General features: G+C 54.9%; 6 protein-coding genes across 6 annotated transcripts; 3 read left to right on the forward strand and 3 right to left on the reverse strand.

The window, feature by feature from the left end:
- The first annotated feature begins 1,602 nt into the window (after positions 1-1,602).
- Positions 1,603-3,567, forward strand: CDEST_06565 (uncharacterized protein). Its single transcript, XM_062922724.1, has 3 exons — positions 1,603-1,958; positions 2,182-2,480; positions 2,547-3,567. The coding sequence occupies exons 2-3, from the start codon at positions 2,421-2,423 to the stop codon at positions 3,036-3,038; spliced, it is 552 nt and encodes a 183-aa protein (XP_062778775.1). The 5' UTR covers positions 1,603-1,958; positions 2,182-2,420; the 3' UTR covers positions 3,039-3,567.
- An 808-nt stretch (positions 3,568-4,375) lies between these two features.
- CDEST_06566 (Putative pirin domain, rmlC-like cupin domain superfamily, rmlC-like jelly roll) lies at positions 4,376-5,910 on the forward strand. Its single transcript, XM_062922725.1, has 2 exons — positions 4,376-4,880; positions 4,957-5,910. Exons 1-2 carry the CDS (start codon positions 4,526-4,528, stop codon positions 5,736-5,738), a joined length of 1,137 nt encoding a protein of 378 aa, XP_062778776.1. The 5' UTR covers positions 4,376-4,525; the 3' UTR covers positions 5,739-5,910.
- Positions 5,911-6,165: 255 nt separating this feature from the next.
- On the forward strand, positions 6,166-9,142 carry CDEST_06567 (Putative exocyst complex component EXOC3/Sec6). Its single transcript, XM_062922726.1, has one exon. The coding sequence runs from the start codon at positions 6,431-6,433 to the stop codon at positions 8,684-8,686; it is 2,256 nt and encodes a 751-aa protein (XP_062778777.1). The 5' UTR covers positions 6,166-6,430; the 3' UTR covers positions 8,687-9,142.
- Positions 9,143-10,213: 1,071 nt separating this feature from the next.
- Positions 10,214-10,996, reverse strand: CDEST_06568 (uncharacterized protein; the record flags this gene model as incomplete). The annotated part of the gene is made up of 1 exon (XM_062922727.1): positions 10,214-10,996. The coding sequence occupies one exon, from the start codon at positions 10,994-10,996 to the stop codon at positions 10,214-10,216; it is 783 nt and encodes a 260-aa protein (XP_062778778.1).
- A 36-nt stretch (positions 10,997-11,032) lies between these two features.
- On the reverse strand, positions 11,033-13,557 carry CDEST_06569 (uncharacterized protein; the record flags this gene model as incomplete). Its single annotated transcript, XM_062922728.1, has 3 exons — positions 11,033-12,190; positions 12,246-12,683; positions 12,853-13,557. 3 exons carry the CDS (start codon positions 13,555-13,557, stop codon positions 11,033-11,035), a joined length of 2,301 nt encoding a protein of 766 aa, XP_062778779.1.
- Positions 13,558-16,380: 2,823 nt separating this feature from the next.
- On the reverse strand, positions 16,381-18,955 carry CDEST_06570 (Putative RNA recognition motif domain, splicing factor, RBM39, splicing factor RBM39, linker). The gene is made up of 5 exons (XM_062922729.1): positions 18,132-18,955; positions 17,761-18,069; positions 17,241-17,705; positions 16,878-17,180; positions 16,381-16,828 (listed from the first exon to the last, which is right to left on the reverse strand). The coding sequence occupies exons 1-4, from the start codon at positions 18,794-18,796 to the stop codon at positions 16,922-16,924; spliced, it is 1,698 nt and encodes a 565-aa protein (XP_062778780.1). The 5' UTR covers positions 18,797-18,955; the 3' UTR covers positions 16,381-16,828; positions 16,878-16,921.
- Between the last annotated feature and the right edge of the window lie 495 nt (positions 18,956-19,450).

The raw sequence follows: 19,450 nt of genomic DNA on the forward strand, positions 1-19,450 counted from the left end.
TGAGATATCAAAGTAGCCGTTCTTGCAACGCTTTTCGTCATCTCGACGGTGTGCTTATGTGCCTTTTCGTTCTCGAGGCAGGCAGTAGATGGAAGGAAAAGGCCATGTTTGGTTTCGCCCAGTCGCAGAGAGCTCCAATCCGACAAGGTCGCATCCAATGGACCAAGGAGCCGAGCTTCCATTCCGCATGCGCCTCATCCATCATCGTTCGACTCACAGACCATTCGATGTACTCGTCCTCTGGGACACAGATCAGCGGCGTGCCCAGCCAAACTGTCAGATTAGGCATGCATACGTGTTGAGCGGCGACTCGACCAGCCAACAAAGCTGCCATACCCCGCCATCCCCCTCCCCCGGAGTGGCTCTGTTGTTGTGTTCGCAGCTCATCAATCCGGAACGTGCTTGCACCATCGTTCTCATGATGACATAATGACGGCCCGGCCAGCATGTAGCGAAGCGCCGTGCGTTTGAATCCCGGAGCGATAATGGGACAGTGACGGTGACGGACAGGAGGAAAGAGAGACAGAGAGAGGCAGGAGAAGCTGCAATGTGCAACGGTCTGATCCGAACCAACTCATTGTCCTACGAGCACAGGGCAGAAACGGATGCCCCTCTCTCTCACTACAGCCCGTGCCGACCACATGCCTCTGCATCGGAGCTACCTACGGCAGCTCATCCGCCTCTTCTTGATCAATGTTGTGTGCGGACGGCAGACCGAGGGCAGAGGGCTGCTACTCTCCGATATCAAGTTTTTGCAATTGTCGAACAGTTATGGCCAAAGGAAATATCCGGAAACCTGCCCCGTTCGTCATCACCGGTGACCCTCATTCGAAAACAATATTCCACATCGACACGCATAGCGGGGCGACAGAACCACTTTCACATGTCAAGGACCTAGGGTGATGATAGGGATGCATGCAAGCTACGGCTGCTGCCTCCAGTTTTGTTCCCGTCTTCTCTCAGGTTCCCTGCTGCTGTGAGCCTACCTACAAGCTGATGATTCTGCTGGCGTTAGATGGAGCACTTCTTTCACTTTGCCATGTTCACTCGCCTGTCACACCTTGGTCCAGCCCATTATCTGCCGCATTTTATGTCGCCGGCTCGCTCCCGCACCTGTCCACAGTCCACAGTCCAACGAATGCCTGCACGGAAACCATGCCCACACGCTAGGTGTTTCTCTGCCACGAAATCGCGGGACAGGGGTAGTGATGGGGGAGCTGCAAAAGGTAATACTCACCCCTCCCCAAAAAATTGATGGTGACAGTGCATGTGGCTTGCACCAAGTACGGATACTATGAAGACGAGACGAAGGGAAACCCCGCTGGAGAGGGAAAACGAAAGAAAAAAAGGAGGCTGGTGCCAGAGAGGGAGGGAATTAACACGATAAAAAAAATGAAGAGAAAAGGAGACAGGGGACACTGCTGACCCAAGCCGCTGCAGAGTAGCAAGCAGAAGCAGAAGAAGCAGAAGAGAAGCGCAAGAACGACGTCCCCCATTGGCATGTGGCGCATGTACCTCGTTGGTAGGGATACTTGGGCCGGACCCGCCACCACGGCATTCCTGCGCGTCCTTGTCCACGCATTGCGACTTGTGAATGTCTGAAGCACATGCTAATCTGATCTGGGCTGGCTAGTAGGGAGTTGAGTCTTGCATCCCAAGGGGTTCAGGCAACTTACCTTTAGCCCAGCCCGTCCTATCTCCCCTTCCTCTCTCTCTCTCTCTCTCTCTTTCCCTCTCCCCTGACCGTGTCTGGTGTCTGGTGTCTGGTAGATAAATACTTTCATCTCAGTCCATGCCCGTCTGTGGCGTCAACCTCGTCACCACTCACTGCACCCATTACACAACACATCCGTCTCCGTTCCAGCCGCCTTTCGCTCTCCCTCTTTCTTCCCCGTCACTCCTACTCCAACTCTCCCTCCCACACGTTCTCTCTTGCCGCTTTGCCCCGATTGCCTCCCGTAAGTCTCCCTCCCTTTTAGCTTTACCTTACATCGTCCTCCCTCCAATACCTTTCCCCTTCCCTTCTCCTTCTTACTCACTTACTCCCTCGCCCGCCCCCTCGAACAACCAAAAACTTTCTCCTTCTCCCAACCTTCCCATCAAAACATCTACCACTTGACTTCCCAGACCTGTCATTTGTCCATCTCAGCTCATCACCAGCATCGCCGCTCACTCATCAAGCCTCTCTTGGTCTGAACCTCACCCTGACCGATCTTGACCTACAGCTGTTCCCAATTCTCTCCTTCTCTCACGAGACTGTGCCCCCGAGCCTCATACCAAAGCTCAAGCACGCAACAGTAGTACCAAGCACGAGCAGTGCTGCCGCAGCAAACCACCCTTCGACCTGACTTCGCCGGGCCTGCGCGCTTCGACGAATCAACATCACCAAGCTCCCAATATCCCCATTACCTTTTTTCTAAATGCCCAAAATGGCCCAAGTCAACGGCGACCTCCCGAGCGTGAACTCGGCAGCCATTCAGGTAAGCCTCTGCGCCGTCCAGCCCCAACTCATCTCCGTCACTATTATGGCTAACCTGTGCACGCAGCACCTGCTGGATTACCCTGCGGTACACGACAGTGTCGTCACCTTCAGGAACAACCCCTACGGCAAGAAGTCTGTGGCTTTGACCGAATCCGTCTATAAGACCTTCGCCGAGCCCCTTCTCCCTTTCTTCGCTCGTCCCTGGGGCTACCTGCGTCCGTATGCCGAAAAGGCAGACAACCTCGGTGACCAGGCCCTGTCGGCAATCGATGAGCGCTTCCCCGTCGTCAAGAAGCCCACTGAGGAGCTCTATGCCGGAGCTAAGGGCATTGTTGCTCTTCCCTTCCGCACAGGTTTCGAGGCCAAGGACCACGTCCTGAAGACATACAGCCAGGAGAAGAAGAAGGTCGGCAACGAGAACGTGGTCGCCTTCGGTAAGGCCGTCGTGAGCACCGCCCTCATCACCACCAGCGAACTCATCATCTGGGTCGGCGACGTCATCCACTACAAGAAGGAGGAGGCCAAGGAGGTCGCCAACGAGAAGATCAACAACTAAACAAATCCCGCGGCTCCGTCCTCGGTACAGCCGACTGATCTTTCCCTCACCATCACCCTCCATTTCATATACCCTTCTCCCCTCCCTCGCGGCCAAATCTCAAACCGACTCTCGAACTATGCTTGGGTTCTTGGACCGCAGTCATGACAGCGGACGCTTCAACGACATACAGCAACGGAACGGAACTTATACCTCGGATATAGGGTTTTTTATGTACTGTTTACGTATTGTGTTTTATTTTCTATGTCTATTTCGATTATTGGTGTGGTGTACAAGAAAGGGTATCTAGTGCGCCGCTCTGGCCCTCCATTCCGGGGCAAATCGATCGAGTTGGAACTCCCTTAGCAGGCGAGAACGGCTCGGCCACGACACAATGCTTTCCCTGAAGGTTGATCACTTTTCGCCACGAAAGGCAGCATAAGTCTGACTGGGTGCTGCTCTCTGACGGAGGGACAAGTTTCACTGGAGCTGGAGTTGGTATGGGACATCGTGATAAGGATGAAAATAATAGATACTTGTGTTTCTTTTGCGGCCTCTGTTTTGCACGTGAAGTAAACTACATGTGAATTTAGCTTGTGGAGGGGGCTTTTCGATCTGCCTGCAAAGGCCGCTGGGTGCACTTTGCGATAATAGCTTGCACGAGTCGCGCAGACACCAGGGGCGAGGGAGCTTGGCCGAGGCAACACAAGCTATCTACCACACTGCGTAACCCGCAAGAAGCGGGAGAGATGGGAGGGGGGTCAGGGCATCAGGACATCGTAGAGCTGGGAGATGAACAGCAAAAGCCGACGCCCCCCTAACTTCCCATTTCTGTGAGGCTAACCTTGAGCCGTCCTCTAAGTGCTGGAGACCAGCCCAATATGGCGGCGGGAGGAGGGCGACTTCACTGAGTCCTGTGAGAACAAAACTTGGACTTGATCACCGGCTCCTGATTGGCGGCTCTCTGGCGTGGCCGCCATTGGCCTCTGCGATTGGGTGGCCAACCCACATGTGATGGAAGGATTCCAGCCCATTACCACTGGCTCTGTCAGCGGGCTACATACACATGAGAAGGCGGAGCTGTTTGCGGCTTCACTGGCGCGGCGGGCGAAGCGGGGCGCGTTTGCCAGTTCGCAGACGCTGACGTAAACGGGGCCGGCCCCTCCTGATGGCTGGAGGTGTGGTCCAGCTCAGATTTGGCCACTGCTGATGTAAAATTGACTAATGCTGGGTTGCTTACCAGAGAAGCGCATAAGGCAGGCAGGCGCGCGCTCTCACGATCATGCTCGCTGGGTCGAAGTCGCCATTTCGGCCTCTCTCCCTTACGAGTGGCATTTGCAATGTGGAGCGGGCGAGAACGACAGCTGTAGTATAATTAGTTCATTAGTCAATTCGAACTCCCGAGTTCTAGAAGACTCATTCAGTCCCTATCCTCTCTCTCCCATCTCAACCCCATTGACGGAACGATTTGCGTACAAATAGTTCCCCTTGCCGCCGCCCCTCCTTCAATGAAGTCTTTCTCGCTACTGCTATCCATCATCGTGGGAATCACATCCATCGTCCTGTTCAGAGAACAGATATTCGATTTGGTCGTCGCGACTACGAGCGACTTCTTCAACTTTGCAGGCGCAATTCAGAACGACATCGTCCCCGAAGCGGAAACCAAGCAGCAACAACAACAACATCAACGCCATCATCAACAGGACCAGCCGGACGACCACCTGTACGCCACCGACATGTCTGTTCCCCGCGCGATTCGCAAGGTCTTTCTGGCCGTTGAGCAGGCCGAGGGCGCCGGAGCCCGCGTCCGCCGCTCCATCGGAACCCCTCAGCTTAGGAGCCTTTCGCCCTTTTTGATGCTCGGTATGTTTTCCCTCTCCCCTCCTTCCTTTGGTCACTCAGGCTACAGACACTTAAGATTGCTGACATTCGCACATAGATCACTTCAGTATCTCTCCCGGGTCAGGCTTCCCCGACCATCCCCATAGGGGCCAGGAGACGATTACGTATCTCCTTCACGGCGGCGTGGACCACGAGGACTTCGCTGGCAACAAGGGCACCATCGAGGCCGGCGACCTGCAGTTCATGACAGCGGGCCGTGGCATCATGCACGCCGAGATGCCCAAGCAGAATCCCGACGGCAGCGCCAACATCGGCCTCCAGCTCTGGGTCGACTTGCCGAAGCACCTCAAAGCCTGCGAGCCGCGGTACCGCGATCTGCGCGCCAAGGAGATCCCCACGGTCGACGTCGACGGCGGCAAGGTCCACGTCAAGGTCATCTCGGGCCAGAGCCACGGTGTCGACTCGGTGCGCGACCTAGCCTACACGCCCGTATGGATCCTGGACATCCAGGTCAAGCCCGGCGGTACGATTGCCCAGCCGGTGCCCAAGGGGTGGAACGCCTTCGCGTACACGCTCGAGGGCCAGGCCATTTTTGGCACAGGGTCGCAGCAGCGCGTCGTCGATGAGTTCCACAACGTCGTGTTCGAGGACGAGGGCGACGTCGTGAACATTGAGGTCGACGCCGGCGCCGACAAGGACGCTCGCCTCGTGCTTATCGCCGGCACGCCTCTAGACCAGGAGGTGGTGCAGTACGGGCCGTTCGTGCTGAGCTCCAAAGCCGAGGTGTACCAGGCCTTGATGGACTTCCAGACGCACTCGAACGGGTTCGAGAGGGCAGAGGGCTGGCAGAGTGAGATTGGAAAGTCCATGGTTGAGTAGAGCAGCCATGGGTTGTAGTTGGTTTGTTTTCACTTGCGTTGTATTTTTGGCATCCAGCATCATTTGGCATAGAGCGGATGGGGGGTCATTTGCTCCTAGTTGAGGGCATCGAGAGAAGGGCGTCTAGATCATGTAACATGAGATACCATAAATCCACCTTACTTAACTTGACATTGAAGTAACACCCCGGCGCCAACTCGCTCGTCATAAGAGTTGATGAGATATATACATCCAGCGAGGCGCACGCATATGCCCCCCCTGTAGGCACTTACCACCAAAGAACGTAGGTAGTCGTCACGATTGCCCAGTGCTGTAGAACTATGAACTCGGCAGGAGTGCACTGGTCGAATACCGCACCGTCACTGGCCCGTGCCCCCGCCGGCTCTCCCTTTCCCGCCCTGCACCCGCTGCAATCAAGCATCAAGCACCCATACCGGTATTCGGTACGGATACACAAAACCAGGTTGCGGCACGCAATGCGATGACCCCGTAGCCCAACATCCACATGAACGCGATATGATTAATGGCACCGCCGCAATTACACCCCACGCTCTCTACCGCATGCGCAATCGATACCCTACCGACCGATAGATCGACCGCCGTCCTACCGATCGACCACATCCCTAATTGAACCCAACGACAGCTGGCCACCTCAGCCTCAGCTGCCCCTCCAGTTAGACCCATCGCCCGCCATGGATGCGCTCGTACCCAAGCTCGCAGAGCTCCTCCGTCATCCCGACGACCTCGACAAGATCGCCGGCTTGAAGCATGAGTTTTCCCGCAAGAAGACCGCCGTCGATTCCCAGCTTCGCAGCGGCCTGCGCGAGCAGCTCGAGACTACCCAGTCAGGCATGACGGGTCTGACGGACGGTCAGAAGACGGTCCAGCTGATCAAGGAGGAGATGATCAAGATCGACCGCCTGTGCTCCGAGTCGCAAAACATGATCAAGGACTTCAACAGCATCAACCTCGTCTCCCAGGCCCACCGCAACTTCGGCGCCGTCGAGGCCATGCGCAAGAACCTCGAGACCTTCAACGAGCGTCTGGCCATCGTCGAGCGGATGCTGGCCGAGGACGAGGAGGACAAGGAGAACATGCCCAACCTGCTGCCCATACATTACGAGCTGACGCAGCTGAGAAACATCCGGGACGACGCGATGGAGCAAATCCAGAGGGCCGAGGACCCGAGTCTGGAGTCGACGCTTGAGGACTACTTCCAGAGGCTGGACACCATGATCGACTGGTTCGACGAGCACATTGGCATTCTTGCGTTGAACCTGATAAGCTTAGTGGTCAACGACAACAACGGCCTAGTGGTACGCTTCGCCGTCGTTATCGAGGCCGAGGAGAAGAGTGACCAGAGGGTGCTGGCGCTGCAGGAGGCACTCAAGGACCATAAGGAGATGGCGACGCGGTTCCAGAGCATCACGGACGGCGCCAAGAAGGTGCGTGGCTACAAGGACAAGTTCACGCAGGCCATCAAGATCAGCGTCGAGGGCCAGTTCGCCGAGGCCAGGGGAGAGTTCCTGGACGATCCCTCGGCATTAGATAAGATCCTAAAATGGTACTTCAACGACCTGAATGCGGTCAAGATGGGCATGACGCCCCTAATGCCCAAGAAATGGAAGGTCCTCAAGACTTACGGCGACATCTATCACCAGACGATGCACGACTTCCTCGTCGGCATGATCGACGACCCGGACTCTGCCTCGGCCAACACGTTGGAGATCATCAACTGGCCGGAGAAGTACTACAAGAAGATGAAGAAGTTGGGCTTCAAGCAGGAGGACCTCACGCCCCACGTCATCGATTCGAGAGAGACGGAACTGGTCCGCGACTTCCGGCAGCTCATCATCAAATTCCTCGACGAATGGATCGAGCGCATCTTCAACGCCGAGCAAAAGGACTTTGCGGAGCGCAATGTCGAAGGCTCCAACCTGGACCAGGATGAGTACGGATACTTCAGATCCAGGAACCTTGTCGACATGTGGCGGATGATGCGCGAGCAGATCGACGCCGCGGCCAACTCGAAGCGCGTTGACGTGATTGAGGGCGTCATCGACGCCATGTTCCTGAGACTGCGAGGTAGGCAGCAGTCGTGGCAGAGGATGCTCGACGAAGAGGCCACGAGGTTCGAGACCAGCAAGATCCTGGAGCTCGAGGGGTTCCAGCCACTGCAGGACTGGCTCGTGGCCACGGCAAATGACCAGATTGCGTGCGTCGACGACAACGAGGAGGAGAACAGGTTCGGGTACCTGTCCAACTTCAAGCAAAAGTTCGAGCCGCTCGTCTCGCCAGCGTACATGGAGCGGGCCGAGGGCGAGGTGGAGCTGCTGCGCGACGCTTACATCGATTTCAGCACGTGGTGTATTACCAAGTTCGTGCAGCTCATCTTCTCGGTCGATTTCAAGCTGGTCATGCCCGAGTTCTTCACGCCCAAGTGGTACACGAGCACGGCCATGAAGCAAATGGTGGTGACGTTCGAGGAGTACGTCGGCGACTACCGGCAGGTGCTGCACCACTCGCTCGTCGACATCTTCACCGAGATCTTTGCCGACGAGCTGCTGATCCGCTACCTCTCGTCCGTGCGCAACAAGGGCGCAAAGTTCCGCCGCTCCGACCCCGTTCAGGACAAGCTCTTCAACGACATCTCGACGGCGTTCGAGTACTTTGGCGCCCTGCCGAACCCGGACGTCGGGAACACGGTCAAGCAAACTTGGCGCGTCACCGAGTACTTCCTGCAACTGCTCACCGTGGACAAGGACGCCACCCCCGACGCGTTCGAGGCCTTCAAGACGGCGTACTGGGACTTGCAGATCAGCTGGGTCGAGGCGGTGCTGCGGTCGCGCGACGACTTTGAGAGGAGCATGCTCAACGCCGTCAAGGCGAGAGCGGCAACGTTGGACATTGTGCGGGGCCCCGAGACGATCATGGGCAAGGTCAAGTGATGAAGTGAAAACGAAGGCCGAGAAATTTCACACGGCTGCAGGCTTCGGCGTTCGCAGGGCCGCGCCACCGGGGCTAAGGGTTCAGAGCATAACGGGGCGGGGTGGGCGGGAGGGGGGGTCGCTTCCATGTCGGGGGCGATGTGAATCATCCCGTAGAAGCAAACATCATGGCCCGAAGGGGAGAGGTTTACAGAGACGGCCCAGATACCCATCCAAGAAAGGGACCGCGGGCTAATATGCAGGGGACGAGGTGGGCATCGCGGACGACGCGAGACGGGACACCGAGCCGCGGTAGCAGCGGGCGAGGTGCCTCGTGGTTCCAGTGTTCTCCTTCGCCGAGGGTGCGTTAGTCAAGCTAGGTAGGCAGGCTTCACTAGACAGAATGCCGCGTCGCTCTCCACTGAGAAGGGCCCTGGCGGCGCGTGAGGCAAAAGAAGGGGGGAAAAGAAGAAGAAAAAAGACACGTCAAGTTTTCCTTTCGTGTTTCGTGCGATTGACCTCTTGGTGATGGAACTTGACGTCTCGTTTCGGTCGACGATCAACGCATGCTGCAGACGCTTTGGCAACCGACAAAGTCACGATGAACCCAGTATTGCACGACCAAAGGTCGCGCAAGTCCGGGATCCTTTTACTTGGAACCTTTTACTTGGAATACTTTGCTGGCTGCAAATGATGGTAGTCTCGGTTTTTTCCTCGGAGGGTTTATTTCCGTGCTTTTCTACCGCTCACTTGTGACCTTTCCCCCTTTCCCTCATTAATCCGGCCCCTTGACCACCGCGCCTAGCTTCCCTCAACACTGGTGAAGACTCGGGTTGCTAGATGGCCAGGAACGTTCCACCGTCTATAAGTGAGGAAAAAAAGAGCAAAAAGAAGAAGTCCCTCACCCGCCCAGGTCCCCCCCCCCCCCCCCCCCCAATTTTTCCTTTGTCGCTTTCTTCTTTGCCGTTTGTCATCGCCAGTTTTGTAAACCCAATCCTTCGCATTCGCCTATGACCTCCCACCACTTCTCGCGATCCTCCAAAAGTGATCCTCAAGGTCTGTTTAAAGTTCCAAAGGGAGTGGCGTCGAACAGGGGGGCATGGCAAGGTGCAAATAGTCCAACATGCTGAGAGAAGAAACCCAAGTGGTGGTAGTGGTGGCGGCTTCCCAAAAGCCAATTTCGTCCCCCCTTTAGGGAGGCTTTTTTTCTCCTTTTTGTGTGTGTGTGTGTGTGTGTGTGTGTCTCATCGAGGTCTCATGGACCAAGCCCAGTGAGTGGTTTCCCACCGAGATGGTATAGGCACTGCTCCACTGGTCTGTAAGAGCTCTGCCTGTTGGTGGCATCAATGTCGTATCGTTGGAGGGTAATGCCGAAAAGAGGCAAGAAAAGCAAAACTCGCAAATTCGTAATTGTACATGTCGTTGTCGTTTCGGCCCGGATTGTTGACTCCATTGTTGCACAGAGGGAGCAATGACGGGGTGGGCAAGGCAAGTTGAGGAGGAATGACACGAACAAGGTGTGTCGAGAGCCAAGGGTTAAACCAATGACTACTTCATGCAGATGACATGGGCGTTGGTAATGGAAGCCACCGAGATCGAGGAGCCCGTGTCGTTGCGCACGGTAATGACGGGGGTAACAACCAGCTGAACTCGCCAGTGCTCGGCCTGGAGAAGCTGAGGACCGATATTGGGCGCGATTCCGACCATGGTTTGGGTGTTGAAGCGCGCTCCGGTGCCCGGAAAGCGGAACTCAAAGGTCCAGCGCGAGGTGAACATCTTGGCCGAGATGGACCAGGCCTTCTCGCACATCTGGTGGAGGGCCTCATCGGCCTCCTCCAGGTTGGGGCCGCCGGAGGACTCGGAGATGAGCAAGGGCGAGAGCATCTCGCGGAGCTCGGCCTGGAAGTACTCGATGCGGTGGTTGCGGTAGGCGTCGTAGCGCTCGTGGTTGATGCACGAGTTGACAATGGCCGCGACGCGGTCGATACAGACCTGAAGCGCACCGCCTTGACCGGCTGAGCAAGTGGGACGAGTAAGCAACGTATTCGAGCCAAATGGCACTGAAGGAGAAGCCGACTTACCAAGGAGGTTGTTCATCTCGTGGCGAATCTCACGCAGCTGACGATCAGCATCGACCGAAAATCCCTCCCAGGCCTCGAACGCGAAGATGCGGTTGACCAAAAGGTCGATCATGGCGCGGGAGATCAAGCAAGCGCGGCTCATAGGGTCGTTCATGTGCTGGCGGATATAAGACCAGGCATGCTGCTCGCTGAAGGGAGCGTACAGCTTCGTCATGTAGCGCAAGAGCGCGACCTCGCTGAAGCGCGACATGATGGTGAGATCAATCTCCGAGGCAAACTGGAGCACCTAGCCCCGAGCAAGACCCCAGACACCCTCAAAGGCGCGGGCATAGCGTTCGTTGTCGCCGGCCTCCTCCTCGTTGAAGCCGTGGCCGAGTGCGAAAGGGCTAGTGACCATACGGCTGGAGCCGCTGCCGCCCTGACCGAAAGAGCCAGGACTGAAACTACCCTGCTGAGGGTAGTTGCCCGTGTGATAGTTGTGGCCGGACGAGTTCTGTGCGTGGGTACGGTTGGTTTGATTGACAACTTTGTATTCGTTTCTGTAGAGCGTTTGGCTCGAGCCTATTCCGAAAGGTGGGCCCTGAGATGGAAACGTCACCTCAGGAGGACCACGGTAGCGGCCGCAGGGGGGAGGACCTTCGAAGTTGCTGAAATTGTTACGGCTGACAGAGCGAGGAGTCGGGCTGGTGAAATGTCCGCCGCCACCACCGTTAAAGCTGTGGCGAGAGCCAGCATTGGACCCCGGGCCGTAGCTGAGGTTGTAAGAAGAATCAACACGATCGAAGCCGTGGTCCATGCCGCCATTCATACTAGGATGAAACTCTGGTGCATTGGGACGGAACAAGGTGTTTTGGTTGGAGCCGCCGCGGTTGCCCATGGAAGTGCCGGGGCGAGACGGCATCGTGTCGAAACGACCGCTCGAGCTACCATGGTCCTCAAAGCTGTTGGGTTGCTTGTACTCACCGGTGAAATCGTTGCGAGTATCTCCGGGTCGGGAGTAAGAACCAGGAGGGGCCATGCTGTGCTGAACGCGCGCAACGCCGGAGGAGCGGGTCCAGCCAGCAGACGACATGGTGCGGTTGTCCGCAGGGCGTCTAGCGTTGCCGAAAGTGCCTGGGTATGAAGAGGGCAGTCCGTTCTGAGCAGGCGCGTAGGCGGGGGCGGAGTGCTGCTCTGTGTTCTGCTGGTATTTGAACGGCTGCAGGGCATTGCTCGCCGAAGGCATAACCTCGCGGGAATCGTATGCCTGAGAAGCATGAGTCTCCTGAGATTGCTGAGCCTTCTGAGCCTTCTGAGCCTGCTGCTGAGCCTGCTCCGGATGGTTCTGTTTCTCAAGAGCAGCAATGCTGGCAGAGCTGAGAACAGTGATGGCCTTGGATGAGTCGCTGTCGCGCTCACCATGCATCCAACGGGAGCTAGGGCGGTTCATGAAGTCTCTGAGAGCCTGTGGTAAACCAGTCAGTGCGGATCATTGTCTAAAAGCTTCGTGAAAAACGCACCTGGAGCAGCTCGGAAATGGTATCATTCTGGGTCTCCTCGTCGTTGCCGTTGCGAGGGTCGAGGCGCGCTAGGAACTCAAGCACTGCGTTCTTGTGGTTCTCCTGCTCGACATGGTATCTGGCAAGGCGATCTTCAAGATCCTCGTACTTACGATGGATGTCTGCAATATCCCGCTTGAGCTGCTCACGCTCCTCTGTAATGATGCTGGCCTCCAGCTTGCTGGAGCAGAGCACCTTGTCGTTATACTCCAGGTCAATCTTGATGTCGGCAACCTCGTTGACCGCCTGGCGAAGAACGTCATTGACCTGCTGGGCATATTTCTGGAGGCCCTCGCAAAGATCGTTGGCGATCTTGCTGGGGATGCCAGGGGTGCGGCGGATCGCCTGCTGGGTAGTCATGATACCTGCTTGAACTTGACGGGCAGGAATCCAAGCAGGCTTTTACCTTGAAGTCAGCATGTAGTTTGGATGAGAAGAGTGTTCGGGTAAAAAAAAAAAGGGCGAATGAGACATCAGAGTGGAAAAGACAAATCGGGGGAAGAAGAGGATTCCGACAACGACGAAAGGGCGAGGAGGCCGAGGCAAGCCTGAAGTGAGAGCGACTTACGTGGTTTCGGGCAAGCTCAGAGCGTCTGCTGTCCCGAAGAGGTCCGACCAAGGGGCCATCAATCTGGCAGTGGGCAGCCATCTCTGCGATTATCTTCTTCGTCTGGCCGCGCTCGGTGTTGTGAGTGGCTTTTTTCTTCTCCTCTGAGATGGTTGCGAGGCCCGGACCCGACTGAGTGCGTCGAACCTCGGTATTCAAGGAGCCGGGAGTGTGATTACTGGGAGTTTTGATGCTGGGCGGAACGAGCCCAAACTCGCGGCTAGGGGTGGTCGAAGGAAGAGGACCGGATCGATGGCCCGCAGCAGTGGGTTCAATGACGGAACGGCCAACAGGAGTCGCAAAGACGGTTCCCTCTGAACGGATGGATGCCTTTCCTGCGGAAAAACTGCCGGGACCCTGGACGTTGGAGGATCTGACGTGCTGAGAAACACCCTGACCGTTGCTGGAAGCGATGATTGCCTGCTGAAGCTTGGGAGGCTGAGGCAGCTGGTAGTCTCCAGTGTATGGCTGCGAATTTTGGTCAGAAAGATCGGCCGCGAAGACGTCTGATGGCGACTTGGAGTCACGAACAGTGCCGTTTGTCGAGGGTGGCGTCGACTCGAACGGCTGGCGAGTGGCAGCGAACTGGGGAGAATGCTCTGCGAGACGAACGCCACCATGAGGATCTTTGCCAGAGCCGGAGCTCATGGTGTTTGAGTCCGCCATCGTGGCCACGCAAGTCTCGTCAGAGTTTTTGGGGGGAAAGGATTTAAGGCTTGTAGGGTACGATGAGGGCGTGTTGATATGCCCAGGGAGAACAGGAATGTCGTGACGATACTTTCGTGATGAGAGATGAGAAGGGAAAAGGGAATATGCCAGAGTGATATGAGAGTTGGTGATGGGTGTTGCTTGATATGGGGACAAAACGAGAGGAGAAGAGTTGTTGATATTCTGGAAAAGGTAGGTTCCTGTCTGCGCAGGAGGCAGGAGCAAACCACGCTAACCTTTTCAGGTGAGGCACCCAGATGATGGTCTGAGAATAGATGTACCAAGATGATGGGAGAGGCACAGGTGAGGCATAGATTTGTCTAAGCTCACGCAGGCAAGCCTAGGTAAACCCAGGTGAATCTTCAGGACCAATGTACCCCCACAATGCCCTGTCCCAACACCCTGGTCCCCATCCCCGAAAGAAACATAGCCAGATATGCCTGAAAGAAAAGGGAATACAATGAAAACCCATCATGGTTGAATCAAATGCTGACTTACCCATCCATAAACACTTGTCATGGTATGGAAGCCAGTGTAGAGAGTGAGTGATGGGCCACTTCATCATTGGTATTGCCCAATAGTGAAATGCCGACCCATAGCCATTTAGATCTGGTGGGGAGTGAAAAAAAAGAAGAAGGCAATGTTGGAGCATGAAGAAAGTTATTACATACCGACGCAATCTATCCAGACTGAAGGCGTGTTGATGAATGCCGAAGCAGAGATTTCTTCTAGTCTGAAGTGATGAAGCCTGTCCTCTGGGATAAACGTCCAACGAGGAACGAAGTAGCGAATTCGATCCCGGCGCTGCTGTCTGTCTGTAGCGTCAGCTGAGATTCAAGTCCAACCTAGTGTTCTCACCTGGCGAGAACTCGACAGACCAAATCAGGTCTTCAAAAGCGTTGCTAACGTAGCGTCGATGTCACACCGCGGTGTCTGAGCAAGCCAAACCCTCAGGTCAAGGATCAAGTTGTTCGTCTTCTTGGGTGTCTCAGAGAGCACTCAATGCTGTGTATGATCTAAAGTCTAGACCGAGAACGCGTGTCAACGATTACTGATCAAGCAGGCGGAGAGGAGGTTGCTAGAGGTAAAGAAAAAGAGAATTCTTACCTAGATGCTGTTAATCTAATGCTATCTTTCCAATCAAGGTACTGTTAGTGCTCGAAGAAGAGCCTCGTGGCAGGAGAATGAAGGCTGATGTGGGCTGTCGAGCAAAACTTCGAAAGATCGAGTCTCAAAAAGAGCACTGCAAGCTCTCAGAGAGCTGAACAGGGCGGCCTTGAATGATGAGAGAGAGGAGAACGGATTTGGAGAACAGAAAAAAGGAAAAGCGATGAGAATAAGATGGATGAAGATGGGGGAAGAAGGGTTTTGGTGATCAGAAGAGGATGAGGAAAGGGGGGGAAGAGGAAGCAGAGAATGATGGCAAGTTGGAACAAGAAAGAAGGGTAAAGAGTTCTCCTGTTCCACTCCTGGAAAAGGCGGGAGCCCACGAGGGTCAAGGGGAGTTACCAGCTCGTGAAGAGCCTCTAGACGTAAAGGTGGGAGAACTGTGGTCTGATGGTACTCGCCTTAACCAGACCAAGGCGGGTACTAATGGTGTCCTCGTAACGCACTTGTGTTGTTGTAGTGCAATCCTAGGTAGTCTTCCCAGTATAGTAATGGAGAGCCATTGGTTGAAGTAAAGCTTCGTTGAGGATGTCTATACCTGGATCATTAGAGATGATAGCCCTTAAATGATGTTTATAAGACCTAACAAGCAGATACTGCTGACGATATCAGGAGCAGTCCTAAGATAAACCGTTTGTATGTGTCATTGTTTAGGGGCAATCAAACCCTCAACATCTATACCCAAACATGATGGGGGGGCAAGTGAACAAAGTGAGTAGATGGTCATAAGCACACTATCTGCGAGGGAGTGTTACAGGAACAATGATTATCATAGCAGGGCAAGAAGAGCTTGCTCAGCTACTGGCAGATAACGATCTGTGGAGGCTGGCCTGGCTTGGTCAAACTCTCTTCCTCCCGAGGATCGAAGAAGCAAGCAAAGTGTAAACGCAGAAGGATACTATTCAAGATCTCCTGAAAAGATGTCAGCACAGACTGCTGAGACCTGAGCAAGCTTGTTTGAACGTGCTACGTAAAGATGCATTGCCCTAATGAGAGGAGAACCTCGGGCTTAGATAATGTTGGTGGTTACGGTTTCAACGACTTCACAATATCTTGTGCCTGACCACCATTGGCCAATCGATCTGTAATCCCCCCTCGGTTGTGTTTGATGGGAGGCAGCCAGTATCAAGAGGCAGTATATGCCCCAGGGGTTTCCATGACTTCATGCCTGGATGGACATCGGCTTTAGAGCTACTTTACATAACCTGCAAGGTACGTATCACTAGATATCTAGGTACATGGGTATAGAAGACAATAAACTTGTTGCTGTGATCCGTTAGCATAAGGTTGTGTAGAGATATCTAATACATGCTCTGTGGTAACAAGGGGATGTGACGGACTACAGACAGTTGTTTTACAGAAAGGAAAACAATGTAGGCAGCAAGGAAACAGCATGTTTGTTTAGAGTTGAACAGAGAAGGTAGGGGATAGAGAGACAGACAAGGATAGACAAATAGGCATTAGGAGCTTAGGACACCATACGAGTACAGCACCATGGCAGAAGTGGCACACACTAGTGTCAAAAGCTGAGGCCTTTATCTGGCCAGCTGAATAAAAACCAGCAGCCCTTGTAAACAGGAACCAGAAAGTATCAAGGAAGTAGAACAAAGTGGGTATGATAATAATAAAATAAACAGAAGGCCAGGCAGTTTGATAGGCAAAGCCAGCTAGCTTACCAGTGGCACAACGTATACTAAGAACAGTTTCAATACCTAAGTAGGCTAGCTTTCATGAACTACAGTTTCCTTGTTCCTTACCCAGACACCGTTTTTGGCAACCTGTCATACGCGCTCCGCATGTAAAAGGAGGGGGGCGTTAAAAGGAAACAACCTAAGGTACAAAGTATCAGCCAGAAATGATTGGCATGTGCGATCAAAAAAAAGTTTTCTGCAGATAATCAGTGTGGAGTGGATTCGCTCTCCAGTGTTGTTGGGGTAGACCTTTGTTCTCCGTCGCGACAAAGACTCGGCTAGACAACTGACAACCAAGAACAAGGAACACGAGCCCTCGTGTCGCAGCCTCCGCCTAAAAGAACGGAATGGAAACGGAGGACATCGGCTTGCTGCCTGTGTCAGCGAAGACCATGCTTGATGAATCTGGTCAATACCTACTATGGGGATCCTAGACGATGCTTCTCGAGGCCATGTATTAGCTTTCAGATCGCTCGTGTGCGAGAGAACAAACTGCTGTAGACGGCATCTACAACAGGCGACGCGTCGATCATCCTGCCTCCGAAGTAGCGGCCGTTGAGACCTCTGATGGCGTTCTCGCCGCCCTGGACCTTGTCGAACTTGAGGTAAATATCGCCCTTGGAGTTCGGGTCGACCGAGATGTGGACGACACGGCCGTACTTGGTTTCGGCTTCTTGCCGTACGTCATCCTCCAATTCCTTGACCCATTCGTCGCCTTCTTCCCTGTGACGAGGTCAGCACCGTTCAAGACACGAATGAACGGGGAAAAGGGGGTTGGCTTACTCTTCTGGGTCGAACATGTTGTGCAGGACAACGCATCGGCTGGCCATATTGACGTTGACGGGAAGTGGCTTGGTCTCGGTCTTGGGCTTCAGCACCTGTCGCTCATCTACTCCGTTGGAAGCATCATCAGTCCTGGCAAGCTTTCTCATCAGGGCATCACGGCTGTAGTTGTTAAAGTTGACGCCTGCGACGTCGGTGTCGTCGAGTGCACTAGCGCCGCCAGACTTCTCGCTGTCTCGTCCACCGGCACGGTCGAATGCCGACGTCTGGGGGCCGCGACCGCCCGCGCCAGAGAATGCAGAGCCCTGAAACTGTGGGTTTTGACCAGGAAATCTCTGCAATATGTTGGCAGTGCTCTCAGGGGTAAACTTATCGTTTCCGAGGCCAACGCGAATCGGGCGACCGGCAAGATCAAATCCGTTCATCTTCTCAAGGGCCTCCCTGGCTTGGCTGGCTTCGCGATATCTGAAATCGGTTAGCGAGGCTCTCCGAAAGTCGGGAGCGAGAGGAGAACACATACTGTACGAAGCCATAGCCTCGGCTGCGTCCATTGTCATCTTTCTGGAGCTGGACGAACTCAAGCTCGCCGAAGGGTTCAAAGACGGCCTGCAAATCCTGCTCGGTGACATTGAAGTGAATGTTGCCAACATAAAGCCGGTGGAAGGGGATCGAGTTGGGGTGGGCGCTTGTTGTTTCGGTGGTGCGAACCTGTCGGTTCTTTTCGGCCTCCGTCATCTGAACAATGATAGGGATACCTAACAATTTCTGCCCGGTAAGTTGAAGCGCTTGGGTGACAGAGTCCTCGTTCTTGAATTCAACGTAACCGACTCTGGGAAATGGTTAGCGCTCGATTCTGCAACGGCCCTCGTTCTCTACATGATTGGCACATACCCCTTGGATCTTTGGCTGATGCGATCCTTGACAATCTGGGCCTCGGTGACAGGGCCGACCTTTTCGAAAAACGCCTTCAGGTCGCGTGTGCGAAGACGGGCGGCGAGCTGCTGGACAAAAACAGTGCGGCGATCCCGTTCATCTTCAGTAAGTTGTGGTGTAGCCTCACGCTTGGAAGAAGTCTCGGGACGATCATCATCCCTTGCCCGGCGATGGTCCCCAGAGTAGCGATCGGAGCGGTCGCGGCGTTCGCGATAGTCATCGCGGGATGAGCGGTAAGAGCGGTGGGGCGAGCGAGAGCGGGAGCGGGCTCGTCCGCCTCTGTAGTAATCACCATCTCCTCTGTGACGACGTGAGTGACGGCGGTCATCATCGCGGCTTCTGCTTCTCCGCCTACTCTTGTGGCTACCAGCGTCGCTCCGAGGGGTGGATGCCTTGACGTCGTCCGGGGTTCCGCGACGGCTTCGTGTCGTGCTCCGGTCGCGGCGCTCGCGGTCTCGGCGACGCCTCTCGTAGTCTCTGTCACGGCTCCCATCGCGGCCGCGATCACGCTCCTTGCGCTCGGGGCGGTCGCCATTAGGACGTTCGTCGACATCGTGTGTCTTGGTTTCGGTTGAGCTTTTCGCGGTGGCGTCAAGCAACGCCTCTACGTCTAGGCCCGACATCTTCTACTTTCGCGTCGAACTTGATGGATAAGGTGCAGTCGATTAGTGCGTCTGCGCTACGGCGTGCTGCTCTCTATCTGACTTGCGAAGCAGATTTTGTCGTGGCGTGAGTGAAGGGAGAAGCAAGTGCAAGAGATATTTGGGATTGGGAGAGAGAGGCTGGCGCGGTCTCAGAATCGGCCAATGCAGCGGCAGACGGACGAAATCTTGGGTCAGCGGGCTAGGGACAGCACAAGCGCTAGGGAGGTACCGATGTACCTAGGTACCTAGCTAAGAAATGGAAACCTGGAAAGTGGAAGGTGGCCGCGACCGCTGGAAAGAACGTGCCTTACCTAATGCAAAGCAACTGTGGAGCTGACTCAGACGGGCAAGTCCCAGGCACATCACGGTTGCATCGCACTTTCCGCAGCATGTTTGGGCAATACCTGCTACTACCTACGTAGGTACCTAATACAGCATCAGTTCAACTGCCCACGTGACTCAGAGATGGCTGTCTGACGAAAGGGGTAAAGGCTACAAGGTACGGATACAGCATTGCAATATCCCAATTCCGACCAGAGAGGCCCGACCAGACCCCCTCTACGACCGCCCGTGAACAGGGTGTGCTACAACAGTTTGCCGTTCGGATGCGCCCATGGCGTTGGTAAAGTTACT

This window comes from Colletotrichum destructivum, chromosome 4, assembly GCF_034447905.1.
Source record: "Colletotrichum destructivum chromosome 4, complete sequence".
Classification (NCBI taxonomy): Eukaryota; Fungi; Ascomycota; class Sordariomycetes; order Glomerellales; family Glomerellaceae; genus Colletotrichum; species Colletotrichum destructivum.